Genomic DNA, 26,044 nt, shown 5'->3' with positions numbered 1-26,044 from the left:
AATATGCATCTTAGAATATAAACGTATGGCTCTCAACCCTCACCATGACTTCACCATAACTCTGTAGTTTTGTAGTTTAGATGTAATGGCAGGGTCCTTTGACAGAGATGTCTAACTAGCAAGTCAAATGTCAACTGTATAATATATGCTACACATAACTATAGTGACATTAAGATTCTTTTCTGTTAGCAACGAGGAAAAGAAAAATTACGTACCTTGTTGTGATCATTTCTAAGGTGGTGAAGAGATCTCCCAAGGGTGGCAATCTCTAATCTGAACCTCAATGCTCTTTGCTCGCTTTCTTCGACGAGTTTTGCAACATTGCCTTCTTGGAGCCTGTCATGAAAAATAGCAAGCAATGGATATAACGTCTTAAGCACCTAACATCAAACAACTCAAAATTTCTTTGTATTTAAATTATGAACCTTTATCCTTTGGTTGAAGTCCATCTTGGCTGCAATGACTGTAACATTTTCCACCTTAATTGCAGCAGTGAAACTAGGCAGATCGCATCCCTTACTTCCTTCTGGCTCGTACTTATAATACCTTGTGACCGTCCTAATAATCCCAAAATTCCCTTTTCGATACGTAATCCTGTCTAAAAAGAACAGAATTAGTCTTTTACAGGGTCGATCCAACCTAAATTCCCGAGTACTGAAATGTAAATGGTCCGGTTCTTACGCTCCTCCATGTCGTGAAGGTTTGTAAAGGGACTTCCAAGTCCTTTGGGAACAAAATCCATGGATACAACTGTATTGTGTAGCCCCATGACACTGAAACAGACCAGTTGAATGATGGGTCTTGAAGGTAGCAAAATGATTGCTGTAAGATTCGGGCTTGGTCAAATCTTGACGCATCTACTAACGACTCGAACCGCATCAAGTTGGGTTGTAGAGCGGGGGTTTATGGGCTTGATGTGGCCGAGGTGGTGCAGTGATAGCAGCGTGTGAGCGAGCACTGGACAGCCTGGCAAGGCACAAGCGCGTGAACAGCTCATGTGGGGGCCACACACCCATTCACGCGGATATCAACCAGATCCGAATTTTTTTTCATCTGTCTCTTCTATTTAAATCCTATGCTATCTAGGGTTTTGTGTAGGGGGAAAACGTGAAACGAGGGTGCTCTTGCTGTGGCTGTTTTTTTGAGAAGAAAAAAAAAATCGTAGAGGAATAGAAGAAAACAGAGGGTTCTAGGTGGCTGTTTTGAGAGAGAAAAGAGAGATCTTGAGGAGAGTTAAAAGAGGGATTTACAAAAGAGAGGTCAATTTCTTTTGGATAAAAATTAGATCTTTTCTTTGAGACGAGCTTGTGGATTGTACAAGTCGTCGGTGTTCTTCTCATAGTGGTATCTCCCCTCACCCCTCCCGTAGACGTAGGTAATTTTACCGAACCACGTAAATCTCGTGTCTTTATTGTTTTCTGGTGTTGGCTATTGCTTGTAGGTTCCCTCGACATTTCAGTCCTAGAACTGATGAGAGGAAGAGTGCATATTTCACTTTGTTGAAATATTTTACTTTCTATTCTAGTTTCCTTTGAGAAACTAGAATTTCACTATCTATTCTAGTTTCCTTTAAGAAACAAGAATTTCACTATCTATTCTAGTTTCCTTTGAGAAACAAGAATTTCACTAGCTATTCTAATTTCCTTTGAGAAACAAGAATATAGAGGTTGACTTGTGTTTTTGAGACAACAAAAGGCATGGCTCTCTCTCAGGTGATATCGCTTCCACGACGTGAGGACGTGACTCTGCGCCCAACAATTGGTATCAGAGCTGTTATTCAGATTGAGAGTGGTGTAGCTTCTGGTATGAGGTGATGCTCGGTAATTTTCTGAGAGAAGCGGATTTATTAATACAAGCGGAGAATGGCGTCAATAAGTAAAACAGTTAAAGTGAGAAAATACGAGATTGAAAAATTCAATGGGAAGAATGATTTTTCTTATTGGAGGATGCAGATGAAGAACTCGTTGATTTCGCAGAAATTGCACAAAGCTTTGGCTGGAAAAGAGAAGAAGCACAAGGATATGTCTGATTAGGATTGGGAAGAGCTGGATCTGAAAGCACAGGCGTCGATTATCCTTTGCCTTGAAAGGGATGTAGCTTTCTTGGTAGATGAAGAGGAAACGGCTGCACAGGCGTCGATTATCCTTTGCCTTGAAAGGGATGTAGCTTTCTTGGTAGATGAAGAGGAAACGGCTGCAGGCGTGTGGTCGAAGTTAGAAAGCACATTCATGACGAAGAGTCTAACGAACCAGATCTATTTAAAATCCAAATTATATACTTACAAGATAGAGGAGGGCTCATCAATCCGAGAATACATCAACAAGTTCGATAGGATAATATCGGATTTGAAGGACATCGATGTGACTGTAGAAGACGAGGATCAGGTGCTTCTACTACTTCTATCTCTGCCGAAGTCTTATGAGAACCTGGTGCAAACACTGATGCTTGTGGGAGACAATTTGACGATGGATGAGACTAGAACGACGCTTCTAGCGGATGACCTTCGGAAGATTGCAACCAGTGGCATGACTACTGGTGGTAACAAAGAACAAGTGCAGGGATTGTTTGCTAGAGGAAGGAGCCATGAGCGAGGAAAAGGTAAGGGAGGAAAGTCTAGATCTAAAAAAGGGCGTGTTTCAAATGCGGTGAGCTAGGGCATTTCAAGGTTGACTGTCCTAACAAGAGAGTAGGTGGGAAAAAGAACAACAACAAGACCGAGAGAAGAGAAGGCAAGGAAGAGGCGAGTTACGCATCGGAGGAAGGGAGCGTTAAAGAATGCTATGTTGTTACAGGTGGCGAAGATATCTCCGGTAAGTGGATACTTGATTCAGGTTGCTCTTACCACATGTGTCCAAATAGGAAGTGGTTTACTACCTATAGCAGCATTGATGGTGGAACCATATTGATGGGGAATAACCATGCTTGTAAAACGGTGGGGCTCGGTGATATAAAAATCAAGATGCATGATGGAGTGGTCAGAACCCTAACGGATGTGCGGCACGTTCCCGACTTACGGAAGAATCTTATCTCAGTGGGTGCATTGGACTCCGGTGGTTGCAAGATTGTCACAGAGAACAGAGTAAAAAAGGTTGTTCGAGGTTCTCTAACAGCGATGAAGGGTGTTCGTCACGGTAATCTATATACTCTCTCGGGTACGACGGTGACAGGAGATGCAACAATTGGAACTGATGGAAGTGGTGGAGACCCATGTGAGCACACACGGTTATGGCATAGGCGGCTTGGGCACATGTCAGAGAAGGGTCTGGAACTGCTTGGTAAAGAGGGTTTGCTAAAGAATCTGAAGAAACATTGCATGGATTTTTATGAGGATTGTGTGTATGGAAAGGCGCATAGGGTACAGTTCTTGAAAAGCAATCACAAGAGCAGAGGTATACTAGATTATGTGCACACGGATGTTTGAGGTCCGGCTCAGACAACTTCCAAGGGTGGTTCCAGGTATTTTGTCTCGTTCATAGATGATCATTCAAGGCATGCTTGGATTTATTTTCTAAAGCATAAGAATGAGGTATTCGAGACATTCAAGAAGTGGAAAGCAATGGTTGAGAATAGGACAGACAAGAAATTGAAGACACTAAGATCTGACAACGGTACAGAGTATATAGATGATGCTTTCAAGAAGTTCTGTGATCAGGATGGCATTGTTCAACACTGGACAGTCAGGTCAACACCACAGCAGAACGGGGTCGCGGAGAGACTGAACCGAACATTGCGGGAGAAGGCAATGAGTATGCGATCTTATGCTGGATTGGACAATGAATGGTGGGCAGAAGCGGTGGCTACAACATGTTACATTGTGAACCGTTCTCCACATTCTACACTAGATGGTGATACACCCTATAGGGTGTGGTCAGGGGAACATGCAGATTATGAGAGGCTTAGAATTTTTGGATGTACCGTCTATTATCACGTCAACGAGGGAAAGCTTGACGCGAGGGTCAAGAAGGCAATTTTCTTGGGGTATGCAAAGGGTGTAAAAGGCTATCGCCTTTGGTGTACAGAAAATTCGAAGTTCGTAATCAGCAGGGATGTTACCTTTAATGAAAAGTCCATGATTGCTAAGACGCCCAAGGATGATGGTGCTGAGACTGTTGGGATTTCAAAGTCCCAGGTTATTGAGATAGAACCTAAGGACCAACCAGATTCTAATCATGTTCAAGAGGAAAATCAGGTAGATGATGAGCTTGAGCAGGAGGAGGTTCAGCCAACAACAGCTCGAGGATAGCTTGACTTCCACTAGGCCAAAGCGAGCATACAAGTAGGTACAGAAGCTGGGGGCTGATCAACCCCTGAAGCACTATGGGCAGGTTAATTTGGTTGAATACGCACTCTCGGTGGAGGAAGATGAGCCGGTCTCCTTCAAGGAAGCTATTCGGGACAAGGATAGTAAGAGTTGGTTGGCTGTGATAGAGGAGGAGATGGAATCTCTTCGGAAGAACCAAACATGGGAGGTGGTCCCATTGCCCGTAGGAAGAAAAGCTATTGGTTGTAAGTGGGTGTACAAGAGAAAGGAAGATCCTTCAGAGCTTGGTGGTACAAGGTACAAGGCGAGGCTAGTGGTTAGGGGGTTTGCACAAAGAGAGGGTGCGGATTACAATGTGATCTTTTCTCCGGTGGTGAAACACACTTCTATTCGGGTGCTATTGAGTATTGTTGTTCATGGTGATCTTGAGCTGGAACAACTTGATGTTAAAACAGCCTTCTTGCACGGAGACTTGGATGAAGATATTTACATGCATCAATCTGAGGGCTACAAGGTTGAGGATAATGAGCATCATGTATGTCGCTTGAGGAAGTCACTCTATGGACTAAAGCAATCTCCTCGGCAGTGGTACAAGCGATTTGACTCCTTCATGCTAAAACATAGGTTTTCCCGAAGCGATTACGATTGTTGTGTTTACATTCGAAAGCTTCGTGGAGGTGATAATATCTATCTCCTTTTGTATGTGGATGACATGCTTATTGCTTCGAAGAGCATGGTGGAGATAGATAGGTTGAAATCTCAACTTGGTAAAGAGTTCGAGATAAAGGACATGGGCGCTGCTAGGAAAATACTGGGTATGGAGATTAGGAGAGAGCGGGCGAATCGGCGATTGTTTTTGAATCAGAAGGGCTACATAGAGTGGGTGATCGTAAGGTTCGGGATGCAAAGTGCAAAGTCGGTGGCGACTCCATTGGCTCCACACTTCAGGCTTTTAGGTAAATAATCTCCCAGTACAGTGGAAGATAAGGCACACATGGAGCGTGTTCCTTATGCTAATGTAGTTGGCAGTTTGATGTACGCCATGGTGTGTACACATCCAGATATTTCACAGGCGGTTAGTGTGGTCAGCAGGTTTATGGCGAATCCGGGAAAGGCGCACTGGGAAGCGGTGAAATGAGTCCTGAGATACTTAAAGGGTACTGCAGAAATGGGTTTGTGTTTTGGTGGAGATACATGTCAGATTGATGGGTTTGTTGACTTTGATTATGCGGGCGGTCTAGATAGACGACGATCTACTACTGGTTATATTCAAAATACATGGAGCTCCAGTTAGTTGGCGATCGATGTTGCAGGCTACAGTGACACTTTCTACTACAGAGGTCGAGTACATGGCCATGACGGAGAGAGTGAAGGAAGTATTGTGGTTGTGGGGTCTTCTCGACGATTTGGGGATTGAGCAGGAAAACGTGAACTTGTGGTGCGACAGTCAGAGTGCGATTCACTTGGCGCGATTTGGGGATTGAGCAGGAAAACGTGAACTTGTGGTGCGACAGTCAGAGTGCGATTCACTTGGCGAAGAATCAAGTTCATCATGCTCGTGAACTTGTGGTGCGACAGTCAGAGTGCGATTCACTTGGCGAAGAATCAAGTTCATCATGCTCGTACCAAGTATATCGATGTTAGGTATCATTTTGTGCGGGATGTCATAGAGGAAGGTGATATTTTTCTCATGAAGATGCACACGAATGAGAATCCAGCAGACATGTTGACTAAGGTGGTCACAGATAGCAAGTTTAAGCATTGCTTGGACTTGCTTTATATCAGCCCGTGTTGATTTGCCAGAGAGGGCATGGCCCTTCGGGGCGGTGATGGGGTGAGGTGGAGACTACGATGGAGATCAATTACAGAACTACGGTTAGCTTGATCCCGGTGGAGGGTACGTAGGCAGCTGCGGTAAAGTGGCACAGGTTTGGCCTGATTTTGACCTGATTTGGTATTCAGATATCTCTGGTGATGTTCGTGTTGTTCTTCTGGTATTTTTCCATAATTTGAGGTTTATCAAATGATGTACGAGGTGAAGAATTGTGAGCGAGCACGGGACAGCCTGGCAAGGCACAAGCGCGTGAACAGCTCATGTGGGGGCCACACACCCATTCACGCGGATATCAACCAAATCCGAATTTTTTTTCATCTGTCTCTTCTATTTAAATCCTATGCTATCTAGGGTTTTGTGTAGGGGGGAAACGTGAAACGACGGTGCTCTTGCTGCGGCTGTTTTTTTGAGAAGAAAAAAAAATCGTAGAGGAATAGAAGAAAACAGAGGGTTCTAGGCGGCTGTTTTGAGAGAGAAAAGAGAGATCTTGAGGAGAGTTAAAAAATGGATTTACAAAAGAGATGTCAATTTCTTTTGGGTAAAAATTAGATCTTTTCTTTGAGACGAGCTTGTGGATTGTACAAGTCGTCGGTGTTCTTCTCATAATGGTATCTCCCCTCACCCCTCGCGTGGACATATGCAATTTTGCCGAACCACGTAAATCCCGTGTCTTTATTGTTTTCTGGTATTGGCTATTGCTTGTAGATTTCCTCGACATTTCAGTTCTAGAACTGATGAGAGGAAGAGTGCATATTTTACTTTGTTAAAATATTTCACTTTCTATTCTAGTTTCTTTTGAGAAACAAGAATTTCACTATCTATTCTAGTTTCCTTTGAGAAACAAGAATATAGAAGTTGACTTGTGTTTTTGAGACAATAAAAACCAGGGCTCTCTCTCAGGTGATATCGCTTCCGCGGCGTGAGGGTGTGACTCTGCGCCCAACACAGCGGAGCTACAGGGTGTGCAGCGAGAATACCATACATGTCACCTCGAATGTCTACCTACAAAAGATTCATGAAAAGGAAGTTTTATATAGCAGTCTCTAAAAAAAGAACTAATTGTAAAGGGTTGCATCTGTAATCGCATGCAACTAGACCATTCTGGCGCTGTAGGGGAACAAGTGCTTCTGTTTCGCTTCTCTGCAAATATCTAGTTGCAGGCAGACCCAGATTGTAGGATTCAACGACGATGTTTGCTATTCGGGATGCAGAGGCGAGCTTAGCCGGACTTGGAGGTGTTGACGGTGGAGATTTTATGCGGTGGGCATGTTCTCGGCCAGGATCGGCGCGGATACGGAGCTTGATCAAGCCAGACGTGGCCACGGGCGAGTCCCCGCCGCCACCAGAGCTCAGCGTAGGGACGTCGTCTCGGCCAAGTTCGGGCTGAGGTGGCGAGCGATGCCGAAGAGGATGTGGGAGATGTTGGTAGGAGAACTTCATATTACCTCAATGGTTTCTAGGTCTGGTTTATGATTGTTGTGGGTGGAACTGTGAGAGATGTTGGTGGCGGATCGTTGTAGTATTCCCATGGCTTGTTTTGGTTTTTGATTACAGTTTGGTATTTGGTTATTGTGAGTGGGAGCGTGAGAGATCTTGGTCGGAGATTGTTGTACTACTTACAATGGTTTGTTTTGGTTTTTGATTGTTTTTTAGTGAAGTGTTGGAATCATAACATACAATGCAGCGGAAATAGCATATCATGACTATTAATTAAAATTAATTAAAAATTAGAAGAATACCTGAAACACTTTCCAAATTTCTACAATAATATGTCTCGAGATCAATCCGAAAATAGCTTCCTCAAGAGAAAAAGCCTCTAATTGAATTCCACCCGTCACCGAATAGGAGAAAAACCGAGAGATAGGTTCTCAAATTTCTATTTCTATTCTATTCTTCATATTATATTCATAAGATTTTCTGTATCTTCATAAGGCTACATATGAATTCTATATATAGGATATGAACTCTATATATAAGATTAGACTAGTCTTAGAGATTTTAATATTAAACAATTCATAATTGCTCGAAACTCTATTCATAACAATTAAAGATAAAATAGATTTGTTAAAAAACTTTATCCAAAATAATTAAGGATAGAAATAGAATTGCATTGCATGTATACATCTTCTAATGATATCAGTGAGACCAATTGGGTCCCATATCGAGAACCAATTATTATTCAAATTAATAATTTTAATTTAATAATAAAATCCATATCCGACCAACTGTTCATAAAAGCTCTTCCATAATATGAGATTAATTATTAATAAATAATATCTTACATTCAGTCTTCTCCAGTATCATTTATTTTAGGCAACTCTTTTAAGCAGGACAACTCACCTACTTGCTCATGCCTAAATTGCAATTCGCATGAACATAAAATATTTTATTTTTATAAGAAAGTAATTAATTTTTTTTTTACAACCACCCGCCTGCAAGAATTTAATAACTTCATTGAAATATATAATAAATTAACTCATCATAATGAGCATACTGGATCCTATCTAGATATCCATCATTTCCCTATATGAAATTTAGCAACCCAACATTTCAGGTTGTGTAGTGCTGGCTAAACAAGCTTAACCATCACATCAAAGTATACTAAATTATTAAATTAAAAAAATAACAATATCATCAAGTCAAAGAGATCATGTAACAATCTGAAATCTCTATCTCCTAGGTGACTTGTTCTAGAGAATCCAAATACGGTCTAGTGCTACACACATCACAATGAGTGCTTATGATATACATCCGGAGAATCCCCTTTCCCGGTGGTTGAGACTCACCACCACATCTCACATATCGATGTCATACATGATAACCTGTTATAACAATGCTATCATTTACTAGTTATTAATTAAGCATAAATCTAAGAAATTTCTAAGTTAGATCATATCTCTAAGCAAGTGACTATTACAATGTATGATCTAACAAAATAACTTCTAAGGATATATAACAATTATATAAATAATACCCAAATTATATGTACAATAATTAAATTTATTAATATTAAAATATTATTACATAATTTGTATTGGATATTCAAGGACATATTACTATTACTATTCCAGCAATCTCCCACTTGCCCTAACATTCAATCAGATGTAATCCCAACTTCTATCTGTTAAAAACATTATGACAATGGTTTGTAAAAGGACATTAAATGTTATCTACTTATCCACCTATTAAACCATCACATATTTCTTCTTATTAATCTTTAATAAGATAATTTTTCTTTCTAAGCTTTCCGCAACAGTTCCATTACTATCAAATATAGTGAAAAAGAAAAATATCATAAGAAATAATATTAAGCTTATGGAGAAACTCATTTATCCATATCCCTTCTTTAATGGTTTCAGATGGCACTACATATTCTGCTATTATTATTAATGATATAAATATAACCCGAAACAAACTTTCTATTATTAGGGTTGGATTGGAAACTACTTACAAAATCAATTACTTCTAAAACGCTCAATCTTTTTGGGACACATATCCTTAAAGAGTGGTTATTTATGTTTGATCCATTTCTTTCTTGGAATCTTGTTAAGTTGAATCTTCTATGGATCTTATCTATATAAGTAGATTGTGATAATTCTATATATATCTTTCTCTATCTATATAGAGTTTGAGATCTAAGTTATAGAATGACAAAAGAAAATCCTTCATAAAGAACTAAATCATACTTTTAATCATGACATTAAAATATCATTCTTAATGAGTAATATGTCATCAACACGCAACAATAGGAATATAATGGAATTATTTTATTGTTTCTTATACACACAAGATTTTTTTAAGGATCTGATTAAAATCAATTTCCTTAATCATTTCATCAAAATGAATCTTTGCTTGATTATGTTCATAACTTTGATTGATTCAATTAATCAATCTTATCTTCTTGAATTTTACATGCTTGATTCTACAATCTCAATATGTAAATAGTTTCTTTAAGATATCCATTCAAAAAGGTTATTTTGAAATCCATTTATCGATTTCTTATATTCATAACATGTTGAAATGACTAAACAGATCCTTATAAACTATAATATTACAATTAGATAAAAAGTTTCTTCAATAATTAATAACCATTTGTCATCAAATATGACATCAACTCACTTACATGAAATCATGTCCAATATGACTTTTGTGCAAGTTTTAAGATTTTTATTCTCATTGTTAATTTTCACCAAATATGTTTTAACAAGGTTACTGTACTATACATGTGGATGAAAATCCTATTTGATCTCCTAATTATAATCAATGTATTCAATAATAAATTTAATAAGTAAATCTCTATTTATTTTATTACTTAAAGCTCCAATTAAATTTATACAATCTTTAACTCATTTGAAGTTTCTCCCACTGGATTAAATAACCCTCCCACTAAAGAAAACAAGTTTTCTTCTAGAGTTATATCAATCCTAATCAACAAGTTTTATTTTATAAAAGAACACATTTCTAATAATAATTATTATTTGAAAACTACAGTAGGATTATCAATATAATACCTAGTACTTTCTTTAGGATAACCTACCAATAGGCTATTATTTATCTTAGACTCTCATTTTATGCATATTTTATTCTCTGATGAAAATATGACAACTCCAAATCTCTAAGCATTGTACACTTAATTTTCTCCATATCCACATCTAATATGGAGTGAAAGAAAAAGGTTTGGCAGGAATTCTACATAATAAATAATATGCAATCTCCAATGCATAACCTATAAGAAAGTAAGAACATGTAAATGCCTAGCATAAATCTAACCATATAGAATAAGGTTTAGCTCCATCTTTCAGGCAAATAATTAAGAGTGGTAAATTAGCAGATGTCAAGTACTAACAATTCTATTTTGTTTATAAACCTCTTAAACTCCTAAAAATAGGAACTTATCACCCCGATCAAATCGGATGACTTTGATATTTTTATCAAGTTCCTCTTTAACTTTAGTCTATATTCTTTTAATTATTCAATAACATTCTAATTTATGATGCAATCGCATAAATATATCAATATATAAATGCATTACATATGAATGATATAAAATAAGAATATTTAACTATTGCTTTAACATTTAAAGAATCATATACATTTGAATGTATTTAGTCAATAGTACGCAAGAGCTTTAGCACTATTCTAGAAAAATAGTTTTGTGGTCTTGTCTCTTAGATAATATTTACAAGTTGAGAAATATTCTAATTTTAGAAAATTCAAAGGACTATCCTTTATCAGCTTATTGATCTTATCAACATTAAAACGACCTAACATTGTGTGCCAAAAATAAGTTAGATTACATTGATCCAATCTATATTTTAAGAGAATTATCAATTCCAATAACATTACATAAGAGTTAAGGGTGACAATTATAAAATATAAATGGTGTTAATTTCATAATTGTTAACAAAGCAATTTCAAAATTTTAATAGAAATTCTATTTTATAAGAAAATAGAAAATCACTACTATAAAATTTATATAGCAGAAATCAAATTTCTTCTAACTTTAAGAAAAATTAAGACAATCTCTAAGTTTTATTTCATGCTCTTTACTCAAAATCAGAAATAAATTTCTTCTTCTTCTTATTTTTTATTTACAATGCTAAAACTAGGGCTTTTATTTCTATTGTCAAAGTTAATCTTTTCTTGTACTCTTACAACAATTTGTAAGTATATAAAGATAAATTAGAATTAATACATCATATATAAAAAATCATTCACATTAGTAGACTCTACTAACAAATGGAGTGAACTATTTTCAGAAGACATTTCTTTATTAAGTGATATAATGCAACCTTTATAAAATTTTCTTTTCTAATAACATTCATTATTTAAGTTCCCGCTTCATGTTCAGAAACCTATTTTACTTTTTAGATTTCTCTCTTAAGAAAATTTTCTTTTCTTAATACTAGACAATCCAGTTCGATATCCATCATTATGGATTTAACCTGCTTAATAATATTCCTTTTCCTTTTTCTTTAACAAATTGTTCAGTTCTAATAAAGTGATAGTTATATTGAACAAGGGTGGGGATTAGGAAGTAAATATCACATCAATATTTGATTTTGATCTTAACTTCCAACAAATCTAATTTGTCAATATATATCAAAACATCTTATGAAAAAGTATATATGTGTGTTCATCTTATGAACATTACTTTTATCATATTATTTTTAAGAAGGATTGTGACTGATGATCTTTATCATCAATTACATTTGGTTTAGCAGGCATGTCACCTTAGACAATCATAGGCTAAAATTTTAGCATTAGGAAATTAAACAGATTTCTTTTCCAATCCAATAGTTTGGGCTATTCAATTTATAATCATTCAATAACATATCAAAATGATAAATTTAGTCATCGTGTATAAGCAGAATATAATTACACAAATATCTCAAGTTATTATTTTATTATTGCACAATCATTACCAGAGATATTTTTAGTAATGATTTCACATTTAACATTTCTCTCATTTGTTTAAATGTGAACAAGAAATCCAACTTTAATTATAAACCTCTAGATTTTTATGATCAAATATAATTAAACAACGTAGAATCACCTATTCAATCATTAAAGATTAATGATTATCCTTTAAATGTTGGTCTTTGATGTAAGATGTGCCCCGCTATTTTAGCGAGCATCCCAAGACATCAATGAAGTGTTAACCTATCAATCCAGTTATTTTATATAAAACATGTGGCACTATATATTTTAGTCTAGTGGTCCCATTATACATAAAATAATTAGCATCCTCATGAGAGATATAACTAGATAATAAATTTTAACAAACTCTATCCTTTGTGGCATAAGATAAGCTAAAATTTTTTATCCAAGTTATTGTTAGACCCTAGAGGGGGTGGGGGTGATTAGGGTCTTATGCTAATCTGATCTAATCCAATTATATGCCAATAAAAACTAATTAACAAGTTATCCTAGCAAGTATGAAATATAACAACTATATAAGCTAGGATAAGCAATATGAACAATGAGATATATCCTATATGATAAATATATATATGCAAGGATATATAAACTAACACAAGGGGTAAACAATATGAACTAAATAGTGGATCATATAAATAATGAGCTATGGACAATGGCGATATAAGATATGAACATAAATATAAATGAACGCCAAAGCACACTCAAACACACTATATGATCACGGAGTTTGGACCTTCCGTCCTACGTCTCCGCTCCCCACTCCCGGGGAGAAATTCACTATCACAACCGGGTTTTCTACGTTCACCCGAACAACGTTTACACCTCACACTCGGTTTTCTAGCTAACCGAAAACTTTACAATCAACACTCTTGCAATCACACTCTACACCCTCACAAGTGTTGGACCTAGGCCTGTCCATCGCCGGCCGGCCCGGCCCGGGCCCCGGCCTGGAAATCCGCGCCGGCCGCGGGCAAACCGCGGACCGGACCCGACCCGGCCGTACACCGGCGCCTGGTCCGGCCCGCGCCGCGGCTCGACCGGGCGGGTTCCGGGCTGGCCCGGGTGATTATCCTTTTTTTTATTTTTTTATTTATTTTTTCCAAAATTTTTTTAATGTTATTTACTGTTATAAATTATAGAAAAAAGACAGCAAAAAAATAACAAAAACAATAGTTTTATTAATTACTTAAAATGACATAAATTACAAATAAGAAATGATAAAAACATATTCTTTATTAATAATTGATAAATCAGTTAACAATTACAAGCTACAAATTTATTTTGGAATTAATCGCCATCACATATAGATAAGCTAAATCCCAACTTAGGTTGGCACCTACTCACCTATATCACTTCATTGTATTATTTCCAAAATAATTCTTTACAATTGTAAGCGAGCATATAAAAACTACCAATCTTATTCTTTATAGTCTATCTGCTAGTCCCAATTCTTCAAATTTATCTTCAATTCCAGCCATCAGATCCCCGATGCCTTGCGTTCGCTTTTCGTAACGTCCCACCAATCTTGTAGGCACATCACCGGCTTGTACAAGTATATCGGGGGCGGGGGTATCGCAAGCATGTCCTGCTGATCGTCCGATCAAACGACACTGCGCTGTGCCTGAAGGCGGATTCCGCCAAGCTTACCGGTCGAAAACCTGCACTGTTAGTAAATCACGAACCATGCCGTGGCAAAGTTATAGGATATGAAACTGATCCATATACTTTCCACCATTTGCAAAATTTAATCTAAAGCATTTCCTTGACATCTAACTAAAGAAGCAGAAAAAATATTCATCTATTTTCAGAAACTCCGATGATGACGATCCAAGTCCCAGATTCCACCAGTTAGCTCGAGCTGACCATTGCATACCTATCAACTTACACTTTTACCTCGGGCTCGGGCATGAGCTCGAAGGAAACCGAAAAGCTGCCCCAGACTGTTGTGCCCAGCTACACCATGTCTAGCCCTGAGATACTCATCATATTAAAGTTTGAAAATAATTTCTAATAGAAATGATGAGCCTAGTATCATTCATGGTGGCTTCCATAATCTAAGTCTATAATCTGTCCAAACCATACAATGACTGTAACAACACTTCGAAGGCCAATATCTTCAAGCATGGATTCAATAAGAACCCCCAAACCAAAAATATGAGGAATAGGCCTAAATAACTATAAATTTGCTCTCCATTTCAAAAACCATAGTCCAAAAGTAAGCATCAAACGAATATTATCAATTTTTTTTTGAATATTTAAAAATTGTAAGCAGCTAAAGTAATGGTTGGCATAATACAGCCAGATAATAACTGTAGCATCATAATAAAACTTGCTAAACATTTTATTTAAAATTTACATATAACTGTCCATTCATCTTCAGTTATTCCATAAGCTTGCCCTACCAGAACTAGAAACTAGAAGCATAATAGTTTAAAAATCAGTTATGAATGTCTTTATATTCTATTGCCCCTACACTTTAACATTGCCATTATGTGGAATTCCACCTATGGTCAACATCTTTTGGAATTAGTCTAGGCTTTACAATTTTTTCTTTTACAAAATTGTTTCCACTTTTAAGTCTTTGTCAGAAGCACTATGCATGTAAGCAACTGTGTTCTAAACCTTTTCTATCATGCGTTAATTTCGTAAATGCAATTTTGGTCAACAATGTAAATTTAAAATATGACCAGATGCACCTAATATGAAAAAGCAATCACCCATTGACATGGCAATGATGAAAGATGATCTGATAAAAATCAACAGCTACATTGTTATTACTTGCCATTATTCTAGTGAAAGAGAAAAATATTCTTTGTGAAATTTCTAATTTTCATAAGTTCTTCAATTATTAATTTGCCCAACATTAGCACCAGTATGTGACTCTGCTATTGTAATCAAAAGAAACAACTCTTTTAAACATTCTGCCAATTTTCATCCAATCCAGTGTGCTGTGATACATAAATATCCAGGTTGCTGTTGCTCTAGATGTCCAAATATCAGAAGTTAAAGCAAAATTTGCCAGTTTTAATTTTTAAAATAAGAAATTATTTTTCCTTGTTCCTGCTGATAATATTTTAAAATATCACGTGGAAGGTTTGACGAGAAAATTTTTAAATGCAGGATAAAAAACCATCTCTAAACATATCTTTCAAATCTCATCATCTTCTACTAATTTAAAAGCGAAGATTTTAAGAATGATAAACCCTGATTACGCATTTTTCTGCCTCTGGCCAAGCGGTCATAGTTCCAACTACCGAGACTACCAGAAGAGCGCAGGATTGAGAAATCATGGATTGTCGGGTCATATCACCTTGAGGAGGCTGGCCCTTTGTTGTGTTTCATCTAACATGGCGTTGAGCGTGGTTGGGTGCCGCTTCTTATGATGAGCTTGAAAATCTTGCCCGCACAAAGCACACTTAGCCTTCTGGGTGAGGATCTACCAGCTGTTCATCCTTGGTTGACGGCTACGCATCTTCTCGTAAAAATTCCCACATATCGCGCATCTGGCCGCTTTAGGAGCTCTTGGCTGCCAGATTCGTCGCCCACCGGAATTCGCAGAATTAACTTCGGTAGGAGCGACTCATAGTTAGAGGACTCATTAGTAGGACCGACTCAAATCAGGATCGGAGATATGTTTTGCCTCTTCATAATCAGATCCGTCGGAAGCCATTTCGGGGATTGCGATTAGAAAGCTATAAATAAGAGAGTATAAGAGTATAAGAGAGAGTTATAAGAGTATTAAGAGCAAAGAAGAGATGCAGTTTTTGGTGTGAAAAAACAAATGCAAAACCCCCTCTACTTTATAGAACCAGCCCCTAGGTAAATGACCAAAATAACCTCACAAAATAGCCGTTTTTTGACCGTTTTTGGCGGGCCAAAACGGTCAAAGGCCAATCGTGACCGTTGTTACCGGGCCGGCCCGCCCTGCCGGCCCACAACGGTCACTTATGTGACCGTTGAATCCGGCCGCGGCCGCGTCGTTTTGGCCACAACGGTCACAAACCGTGAATCCGGGCCGGGCCGGTCCGTTTTGGCCACACGGTCACCTTTGCGTGACCGTTGTGGCCGGGCCGGGCGGGCCAGCCCGGCCCTGCCCGGTCTTTTCACACAACACGGTCACCAATGCCCGTGACCGTTGTCTATGCGCCGGGCCGGCCCGGCCCGGCCTGCGCCCGGCGCCGGCTAATTCCGGCAAACGTTCACCATGGTGACCGTTAGCCTACCCGGGCGGGCTCCGGTCCCGCGGCTGCCCGGCCGGCTGTTGACCCGCCGGCGCACTTGTACCGGGCCCGGCGCCGCGTGCCCCGGGCGGCGCCGCTGAGCCACCCGGACCCGGGCCCGGCAAACCCGGCCCTGGCCCGGTTTTCCGGGCCGAGGTCGGGGGCGAGCCGGGCCGCGGCCCCGGCCCGGGCCCGGCCCTGGCTCCAGGCCGCGGCCCGGGCCCAGCTGGGTTAAAATGCCGACAGCCCTAGTTGGACCTAGCCGTGTCTCCCTCAAGTGCTCGGTTACAACCTCTCTCTAGGTTCGTCAACCGACGCCACTCCTCTTGGGACGATCCCCGACTCTCGCCACACACTTCTCTCGGTGTACAAGTGTATTACAAGTGAATCCTCACAATTAGGCTCAATACAAAGTGTTTGTTCTCTACAATGAATGAGAACGAATTATAAGCTCACTCTCTAATTACAACTCTCACCAACCCAAAATATATTATGAATGTAAATACAATAAGCTCAAGTGGGTGTGTGTAACAATGAGATAAAATCAAATCTAACTCAAATAGCAAACTAGCAATAATAAGAATATGAAAATCAATAATAAAATTGCTAGAGAAAAGAGTTAGAAAACTTCTCAATAAATCAAGAGGTAGAAGGAGAATAGTTGGATGCCCAAACACCAATAGATGATCTCCTCAAGCGCTTGTGAAATTGATTTCTCAAACTCAAACTTCCAAATGCTTAAAAGCTTCTTAAACACACTTAAACCAAATGAAAACCCTTGTTAAAACTCTTTTAAACTTGGTTAAAAACTCTCTTGGATGATAGAAAATAGTTATGGCAAAGGGGTATATATAGGCTTGAAGAAACCAACCCAAAAAACCCAAAAAAACCATTAAAAAACAAAAAACAGCAACTAGCCGTTACTGTATAACGGGTGGCTGCTACAGTAACTTCGGTCGACCGGTACGGTCGACCGTGAGCCATATGCAAAGCTGAGTAACGTCCAGAGAGTTTGGCGGTCGACCGTACCGGTCGACCGCGGGTACTGTAGCACTGCATATCAATTTGTAAAATCAGTTAAAAATCGTAAAACAACTCCAAAAATTATAAAATTTTGTGAAAAGGTTCTAGACATGTATAAAACATGTTAGAGAAAGAATTTCTAAAAAATAATTTTCCAGTTGAGAGAAATAAATGTTTGAACACAGATTTACAGTTTCTGAAAAACTTCTGACATACACGATTTTGTAAAATCAATTGGGCACAGTAAATCAACTCCAAAAATAGTAAAATTTTGAGGGAAGTTTCTAAACATGTATATAAACATGTCAAAGAAAGAATTTCTCAAATACCGCTTCCCATTTATGAAAACTCATCTGTTTTGTAAAACATGCACGAACATGTGCACGAACAAAAACATGATTTTGTAAATTCCATTAAACATAACAAATCAATTCCAAACTTGATGAAACTTTGCGAAATGTTTATAAACATGAAAACAAACATGTTAGAAAAAGAATTTCTCAAATTGAATTTTCATTTGTGAAAACTCATGTATTTTGCAAGTATGTCCAAAACATGAAAACCCAAAACCATGCATATATATATATAACTATATATATACATAGAAACCAAATACGTGTGTGTATATGATGTTGAGCTTAAGGTACTTAACACACATAATATAAAATCTAAACTAGATTACCTAAGCTTGATCTTAAACAAAGCTCTATCTTGGTACACTTACGGATGAAGCTTGAACTTGAATCTTTAACTTGAATTGCGTATCTTCACTCCAGACATTCCACCAACCTCCATTTGATATGATCGTTATGGCGCAATCCATCCATCCTCCAACTCGTTGTTTGTCTATAATAAATAAAAATATACCAACACTAGACAAACAACATTAGTGGTAAATTATTTGTTAAACATCATCAAAACAAAGAGGCCAACAATCTCCCCCTTTTTTATAATGACAAACAATTTACAAAAAGGATATATGCATGAAAGGAAATGAATATACAAAGTATAATATATCATGCATATAAACAAGAAAGATTATACTCATAATATTTCTCCCCCTTTGACAACATCAAAAAGGGGACAAAAAAATTAAGTGAGCGAAAGCTCCCCCTATCAATAAGCATAGGTGAGTATAAAAATAAACATAGAATAGGGAATAGCTCCCCCTATCAAAATGCCATATTGAATATATGCAATAAAAATCATGGCAAACATATGTGAGCAATCATAGATGGAAAATATGCTAAACACAACTCACATACAAAAAGACAATGAGAACACACATATATAAATATATCAAAGTGAACATAGTGTCTCATTTCAACGAACATAAAAACCATTTGTAAAAGTAAATTTATGAAATCAAAAAGAAGAGAAACATGAGAATCATGCAAAAAGTTTTCAAATAAAAACAAATCAACCAAAAGAAATCATAAATCAAAGTTTAAATCCAAAAACGTAATACCAAATCATCATTGATTCAAAAAATCATAAGAGGCAATCATATCTAGCTCTTGAGCTAGTAATAACCCATATAAACATTTAAGTATCCGGTAAACATGATTTGGGAATAAACACCCAATAAATCCGGAGGGTATATAACTACAAACCTCTCATTTAAAATCGAAACTAATAGTTATGAAAATAAAATAATTAATCAAGGAAAAGTTATTTTCATAACCAAAAGATTTTAAAACATAATTTTCAAAACCAAGAAAAGGAAAAATAAGAACACTAAAATTCTTGGTTAAAAGAAAAATCATTTCGGCATCCAAGCATTCTTGGTGCCGGATTGGTTAGGGACATGACCCCTATCATTTAAGCTCAAAGCCCTAGGGTTATGAACCCTCTTGGGCATATGTGGTGCACTAACACGGTCAAAGCAATAATTACTCAAATGACCCTTCCGATTGCAATTTGTGCAATAAAAGAGATCCATTTGTTTTTGTGGACCATTAGATCGTGCACGGGAATCATTTGCAAATAAATATTTTCTTTTAAGATTATTTTGCAAATGAGAAACATCATTAAACAAAAGGTGGTCTTTTTGGAGCAAATTACAAATTTGGAGCATTTTGCAAATCAAAACAAAATTTAGCAAGATGTCCAAACCTACCACAAACATCACATTTAAAAACATGTGGTCTACTAGAAACATTTGGCAAATAAGACTTATTTTTCAAATCAAAATAATATTTGGCCAAATGACCAAAACGACCACAAAGATCACATGAATAAGATTAGCACAAAAAGATAACTTGGATCTTTAACTCAAGGCGATTAGACCTTAAATCAAAGAGCACCAAGCTCTGATACCAATTGTTAGACCCTAGAGGGGGGTTGATTAGGGTCTTATGCTAATCTAATCCGATTAAATGCCAATTAAAATTAATTAATAAGTTATCCTAGCAAGTATGAAATACAACAAGATATGTAAGCTAGGATAAGCAATATGAACAACAAAGAGATATATCCTATATGATAAAAATATATATGCAAGGATATGTAAACTAACACAAGGGTAAACAAAATGAACTAGATAGTGGATGAAATAAATGAGCAATGCACAATTGGCGATATAAGATGAATGCAAAAACAAATACGCCAAAGACAAACTCAAACAAGCAGTATGATCACGGAGTTCGGACCTTCCGTCCTACGTCTCCACTCCCCACTCCCGGGGAGAAATCCACTATCATAACTGGGTTTTCTACGTTCACCCGAATAACGTTTACACCTCACACTCGGTTTTCTAGCTAACCGAAAACTTTACAATCACCACTCTGTAATCCTACTCTACACCCTCTCAAGTGTTGAACTAGACGTGTCTCCCTCAAGTGCTCGGTTACAGCCTCTCCCTAGGTTCATTAACCGACGCCACTCCTCTTGGGACGATCCCCGACTCTCGCCACACACTTCTCTCGGTGTACAAGTGTATTACAAAGTGAATCTCACAATAAGGTTCAATACAATAAATGTTTGTTCTCTACTATGGATGAGAACACAATGAAAGCTCACACTCAATTGTCACAACTCTCACCAACCCAAAAATATTATGAATGCAAATACAATAAGCTCAATTGGGTGTGTGTAACAATGAGATAAAATCAAATCTAACTCAAATAGCAAACTAGCAATAATAAGAATATGAAAATCAATAATAAAATTGCTAGAGAAAAGAGTTAGAAAACTTCTCAATAGATCAAGAGGTAGAAGGAGAATAGTTGGATGCCCAAACACCAATAGATGATCTCCTCAAGCTCTTGTGAAATTGATTTCTCAAACTCAAACTTCCAAATGCTTAAAAGCTTCTTAAACACACTTAAACCAAATGAAAACCCTTGTTAAAACTCTTTTAAACTTGGTTAAAAACTCTCTTGGATGATAGAAAATAGTTATGGCAAAGGGGTATATATAGGCTTGAAGAAACCAACCCAAAAAACCATTACAAAACAAAAAAAGCAACAGCCGTTACTGTATAACGGGCGGCTGCTACAGTAATTTCGATCGACCGGTACGGTCGACCGTGAGCCATATGCAAAGCTGAGTAACGTCCAGAGAGTTTGGCGGTCGACCGTACCGGTCGACCGCGGGTACTGTAGCACTGCATATCAGCTTTGTAAAATCAATTAAAAATAGTAAAACAGCTCCAAAAAATATAAACTTTTGTGGGAAGGTTATAGACATGTAGAATAACATGTTAGAGAAAGAATTTCTAAAAAATAATTTTCCAGTTGAGAGAAATAAATGTTTGAACACAGATTTACAGTTTCTGAAAAACTGCTGAATACACGATTTTGTAAAATCAATTGGGCACAGTAAATCAACTCCAAAAATAGTAAAAACTGGACGAAATTTTCTAAACATGTAGATAAACATGTCAGAGAAAGAATTTTTCAAATATCACTTCCCATTTGTGAAAACTCATCAGTTTTGTAAAACTATATATATACATAGAAACCAAATACGTGTGTGTATATGATGTTGAGCTTAAGGTACTTAACACACATAATATAAAATCTAAACTAGATTACCCAAGCTTGATCTTGATCTTCATTGTAGCTCAACTTGGTACACATGCGGATGAAGCTTGAACTTGATCTTTAACTTTGAATTGCAAGGCTTCAACCCGACATTCCACCAACCTCCATTTGATATGATCGTTATGGCGCAATCCATCCATCATCCAACTCGTTGTTTGTCTATAATAAATAAAAATATACCAACACTAGACAAACAACATTAGTGGTAAATTGTTTGTTAAACATCATCAAAACAAAGAGGCCAACAGTTATACCTCTGTGATGGAAGACCTTTAGATTCTCATTTCTTTAAATAATAATCTATCTAACTTCTATACAACTTTTGTTATTTATCATAACTGAGAAAGCACATAATTTATGAATTCAATAAACAGTCAATTTCTAACAAATTCTCAACTGTTTGTATTTAATTATATTTCAGAACATATTTTGGACATAACAATAATTTTTCATGTACTACTTTAATCACATGAATTATTGAATTTAAACAATTTAAAATCAACACAATCATATCCCTTGTATAATACAAACAATATTTCAGAAATATACATGATACAATATCAATTTTAACAATTCAACACGAGTTAGATAATCTTTTTAATAAAAGAAACTAAACTATACATGTATATGGACTTCAAAACAATTTCTACAAGTGTTAGGGACTAATCAAAAATTAGTCTATATATTCAGATGGATCTTAAAACAGTTTCAAAATCAATCAGGGGACTGAATCTAATTTCACACCAAATTTAATATATTAGTAGACTCGGAATAATTTTTGGATCAAACAGGGATCTGTAACTAATTTTACAGTTATTTATCAATACTGGTGGACTTCAAAAAAGTTTCTGAATTTATCAGGGAGCTATAGCTAATTTTATAGCGTATTTGAGAACCTAATGGACTTCATAACAGTTTCTGGGTCAATCAGGGGTCTCAAATTAATTTTACAATAAAATTCAAATCTAATAAGGTTCGGGTCTGGTTTTGTTTGTGGGTTAGACCTGTTATTATATATCCTATTCATAATAGCATTTAGATTTTGGGTTTATATGAAATGAGTCAATACCCATTAGCTCTTATCCTATTTCTTATAGGATTTGGGTTCAAAACCCATTAGACTTCTCCTTCAATCCATGAAGGAGGTTTTTGGGTCTAGGGTTTTTGCTAGGGTTTGGGGTGGCCGTCGCCACCCACGGCCGATGGTGGGTTGTCCGACGGGTGACCGGTCATCGTTAACCTGTGGCGAGGGCCTTTTCCTTTTTTTTTAAATAAAGAACCCCAATTAGGTCACATCTAATCAAATTAACTAACCAAGATACATGATTTAATCAAAGAACCATAATCATTTGTGACTGGCATAGAAAGCTCTCTCTTTTGATTATCCATCAGGCAGGGGCCATTGCTAATAACATTGATATCAGCAGTTGAAGTATGCTTTGCAGAGCCCATTAAGCTCTTATAGTAAGAGATAAACTCATTTACAATTTCCTCTCCATTAGAAATTTTCCCACCAACACTTTTATATAGCGTTAACACCCTATTTTGGTCTCTGTTGGATTTAATAATTGAGTGGAAAAAACTTGTATTGTTGTCACCTTGTATACTCCAAGTTATCCTTGCCTTTTGCTGATAAAAAGATAGCTCACAAGCTAAGAGTTTATTGTATGTAGAAATGCAGCTCTTTTCTTGACTGATGAGCAGAGAGTTAAGGGGATCTGATTGCAACTTCATTTGGACCTCATCTACTTCAGATTTTACTCTCAGAACCTGTTCACTTATGTTGCTAAAATGTCTTTTATTTAGACCTATTAGAGATTCCTTTAGCTTCTTCAGCTTTGAATGCACATAGAACATTTAGCTTCTTCAGCTTTGAATGCACAGAGAACTATTGCGACCTGCCTAACTAAGGCTTAATCACAGTTGGGGTTTGAACCACTTTTGAGTTCGCATGAAGATTGAACCCAATTGGGATTCAAGCAAAGCTTGAACTGTTCTCAGTTCCACCTAAGGCTGAAGTTCGCCTACAGCAGGGACTTGCCCATGGCCAGGAGTCACCCGGTGCAAATTCATCGACAGTTAACTTGTATATCGCCCAGCATGGATGGCGACAAAAAAATGCATGCGCAGAATATGGAGAACAATGACTGAGATGAAAGTACGATTCCATTCATAAAAAAGGAGTGGAATACAAGGACAACGGCTAAAATTACAAAGCCCCCAGTCGAGACTCCACCTCACGAATCTCTTCCGCGCGTTTAAGCTCGAGCCTCCGCAGAATCTCTCGGAGGATTTCCTCTTCAGAGCGCGAAAGTAGGTTTTGGATGTTGAACCTTACCTCCTTGAGGGCTCGACTCTTCTCCTCGATGGCATCGACAACCAACTGGCGTTTGGACCCGAGTTCCTCCCGCTCCTACGCCCCTCTAAGCCGAGCCTGAGCCATAAGGCGTTCCACGTTCGGTGCCAGGTCAACGCGCAACAAAGTCTCCAGGCGCGTCAGGAACAGCTCGAAGCACAGAAGCCTGACCAAATGACGCGAAGCCTCATGAGCTTCACCCAGGCGCTTAAGATCAGCTACGCATTCCATAAGGTAGGGTTTGAGATAAGCGTAAGTCCCCCAGCCGAGGCTCACGATGGAGATCGCCTGCCTCATGGCATTCTCAAGTTGCCTGAGAAGGCCCTACATAGACCCGGGGTCCGGAGAGATGGACCCCTGACGAACTGGAGCCATGGCAATAGGTTGGATCAGAGGGGTAACCCCTTTGTCGGGGGAAGGAAACTGTGTGGACCGTTGGGAGGAAGCATAGGTAGGCTCCTCCTCCTCATCATCCGAGAGAACGATGGGATCAGGGCGCACGGCCTTCCCCTTTGCCCTCACAGCCCATGTTCTCATTCTCGGAGCCATTTCGAATCTGGCGAGCCTGAATTCTCTCCAAGAGGTTTAGAGCAAGAGAATTTACGTGTGTAGAGGTTCTCCCACAAAGGAGATGAACCAACACCATAGACACAAGATCTTGACCGTCAAGATTCGCTAACCACGCGGAACGAACGGTTCTGATTCGGCAGTTCCAGACACGCGGATACAAACAAGATCAATGGCTAAGAGGCGGCGTCGAATCCGCATCTCAAGGTGAACGCGCGAAGATGAGGCGTCGTCTTAATTGACGAGCATGGGAGTCCCCCCTACGGACACACGGCTCTTTCTTATGAGCCCGAATTTTTCCCGAAGAAGTCTAATTCGGACGTCACCAATCTCGCATATGCACGATCGCACCGCTTGAGGTTCAAACAAAAAATCTTGACCCAGCCAAGGAAGTCGAACCCACACCACATTCGTCAGAAACCTCTTTATTCAAAGTATTCCAGACCACACATGGGTTGATGTAGGTCTGAAAACTTTGAAGGGGGTCTTGTAGAGGGTAAAATTTGCCTTAACCTCCAGAGAGACTGAATCTCGCCTGTATTAGTCGAGCCTACTCACGGACGAAGTTCGCCCGCTCAACTGGGCGATCCGCCAGGCGATCGAAATCTCACCTGCACATCTGATTCGCCTGGGGAATCAGGAGTCGGATTCACCCACGTACCCAAGCAAGTCGCCAAGCAATCGATAGACTTATCAGACTCGCTCGAGTACCAAGCAGCTGCAATATCGAGTACAGTGATGGGCCTTCCCATTTTACACGACGTGAAGGGAAGGAGTACAGTACTCAGAGCCCATCAAATAGCCGCTCACGGTACTAGTGGCTAGTCAAATCTTTCCTATCGTTGGATACCGCCTGTATACTTAACTCGCTTGCACAAGTTAAGTTCGATCAAGCTGCCAAGGTTCGCCTGAACGACCAAGCAAGTCGCCAAGCAATCGACAAACTTGTCAGACTCGCTCGAGTACTAGGCAGCCATTCTCAAGTTGCCTGAGAAGGCCCTACATAGACCCGGGGTCCGGAGAGATGGACCCCTGACGAACTGGAGCCATGGCAATAGGTTGGATCAGAGGGGTAACCCCTTTGTCGGGGGAAGGAAACTGTGTGGACCGTTGGGAGGAAGCATAGGTAGGCTCCTCCTCCTCATCATCCGAGAGAACGATGGGATCAGGGCGCACGGCCTTCCCCTTTGCCCTCACAGCCCATGTTCTCATTCTCGGAGCCATTTCGAATCTGGCGAGCCTGAATTCTCTCCAAGAGGTTTAGAGCAAGAGAATTTACGTGTGTAGAGGTTCTCC

The 26,044-nt window shown here is 38.5% G+C and overlaps 1 protein-coding gene across 1 annotated transcript; it reads right to left on the bottom strand.

Moving 5' to 3' along the window:
* LOC109850529 lies at positions 40–24,730 on the bottom strand. The gene is given in 9 exon segments (XM_020420549.1): positions 40–96; positions 216–380; positions 426–659; positions 661–867; positions 869–1,021; positions 7,134–7,316; positions 7,318–7,491; positions 7,493–7,529; positions 24,510–24,730. Coding segments are annotated over 9 exon segments (1,431 nt in total).

This window comes from Asparagus officinalis, chromosome 7 (genome assembly GCF_001876935.1).
Source record: "Asparagus officinalis chromosome 7, Aspof.V1, whole genome shotgun sequence".
Classification (NCBI taxonomy): Eukaryota; Viridiplantae; Streptophyta; class Magnoliopsida; order Asparagales; family Asparagaceae; genus Asparagus; species Asparagus officinalis.
This window is presented reverse-complemented; position numbering and strand designations above follow the sequence as displayed.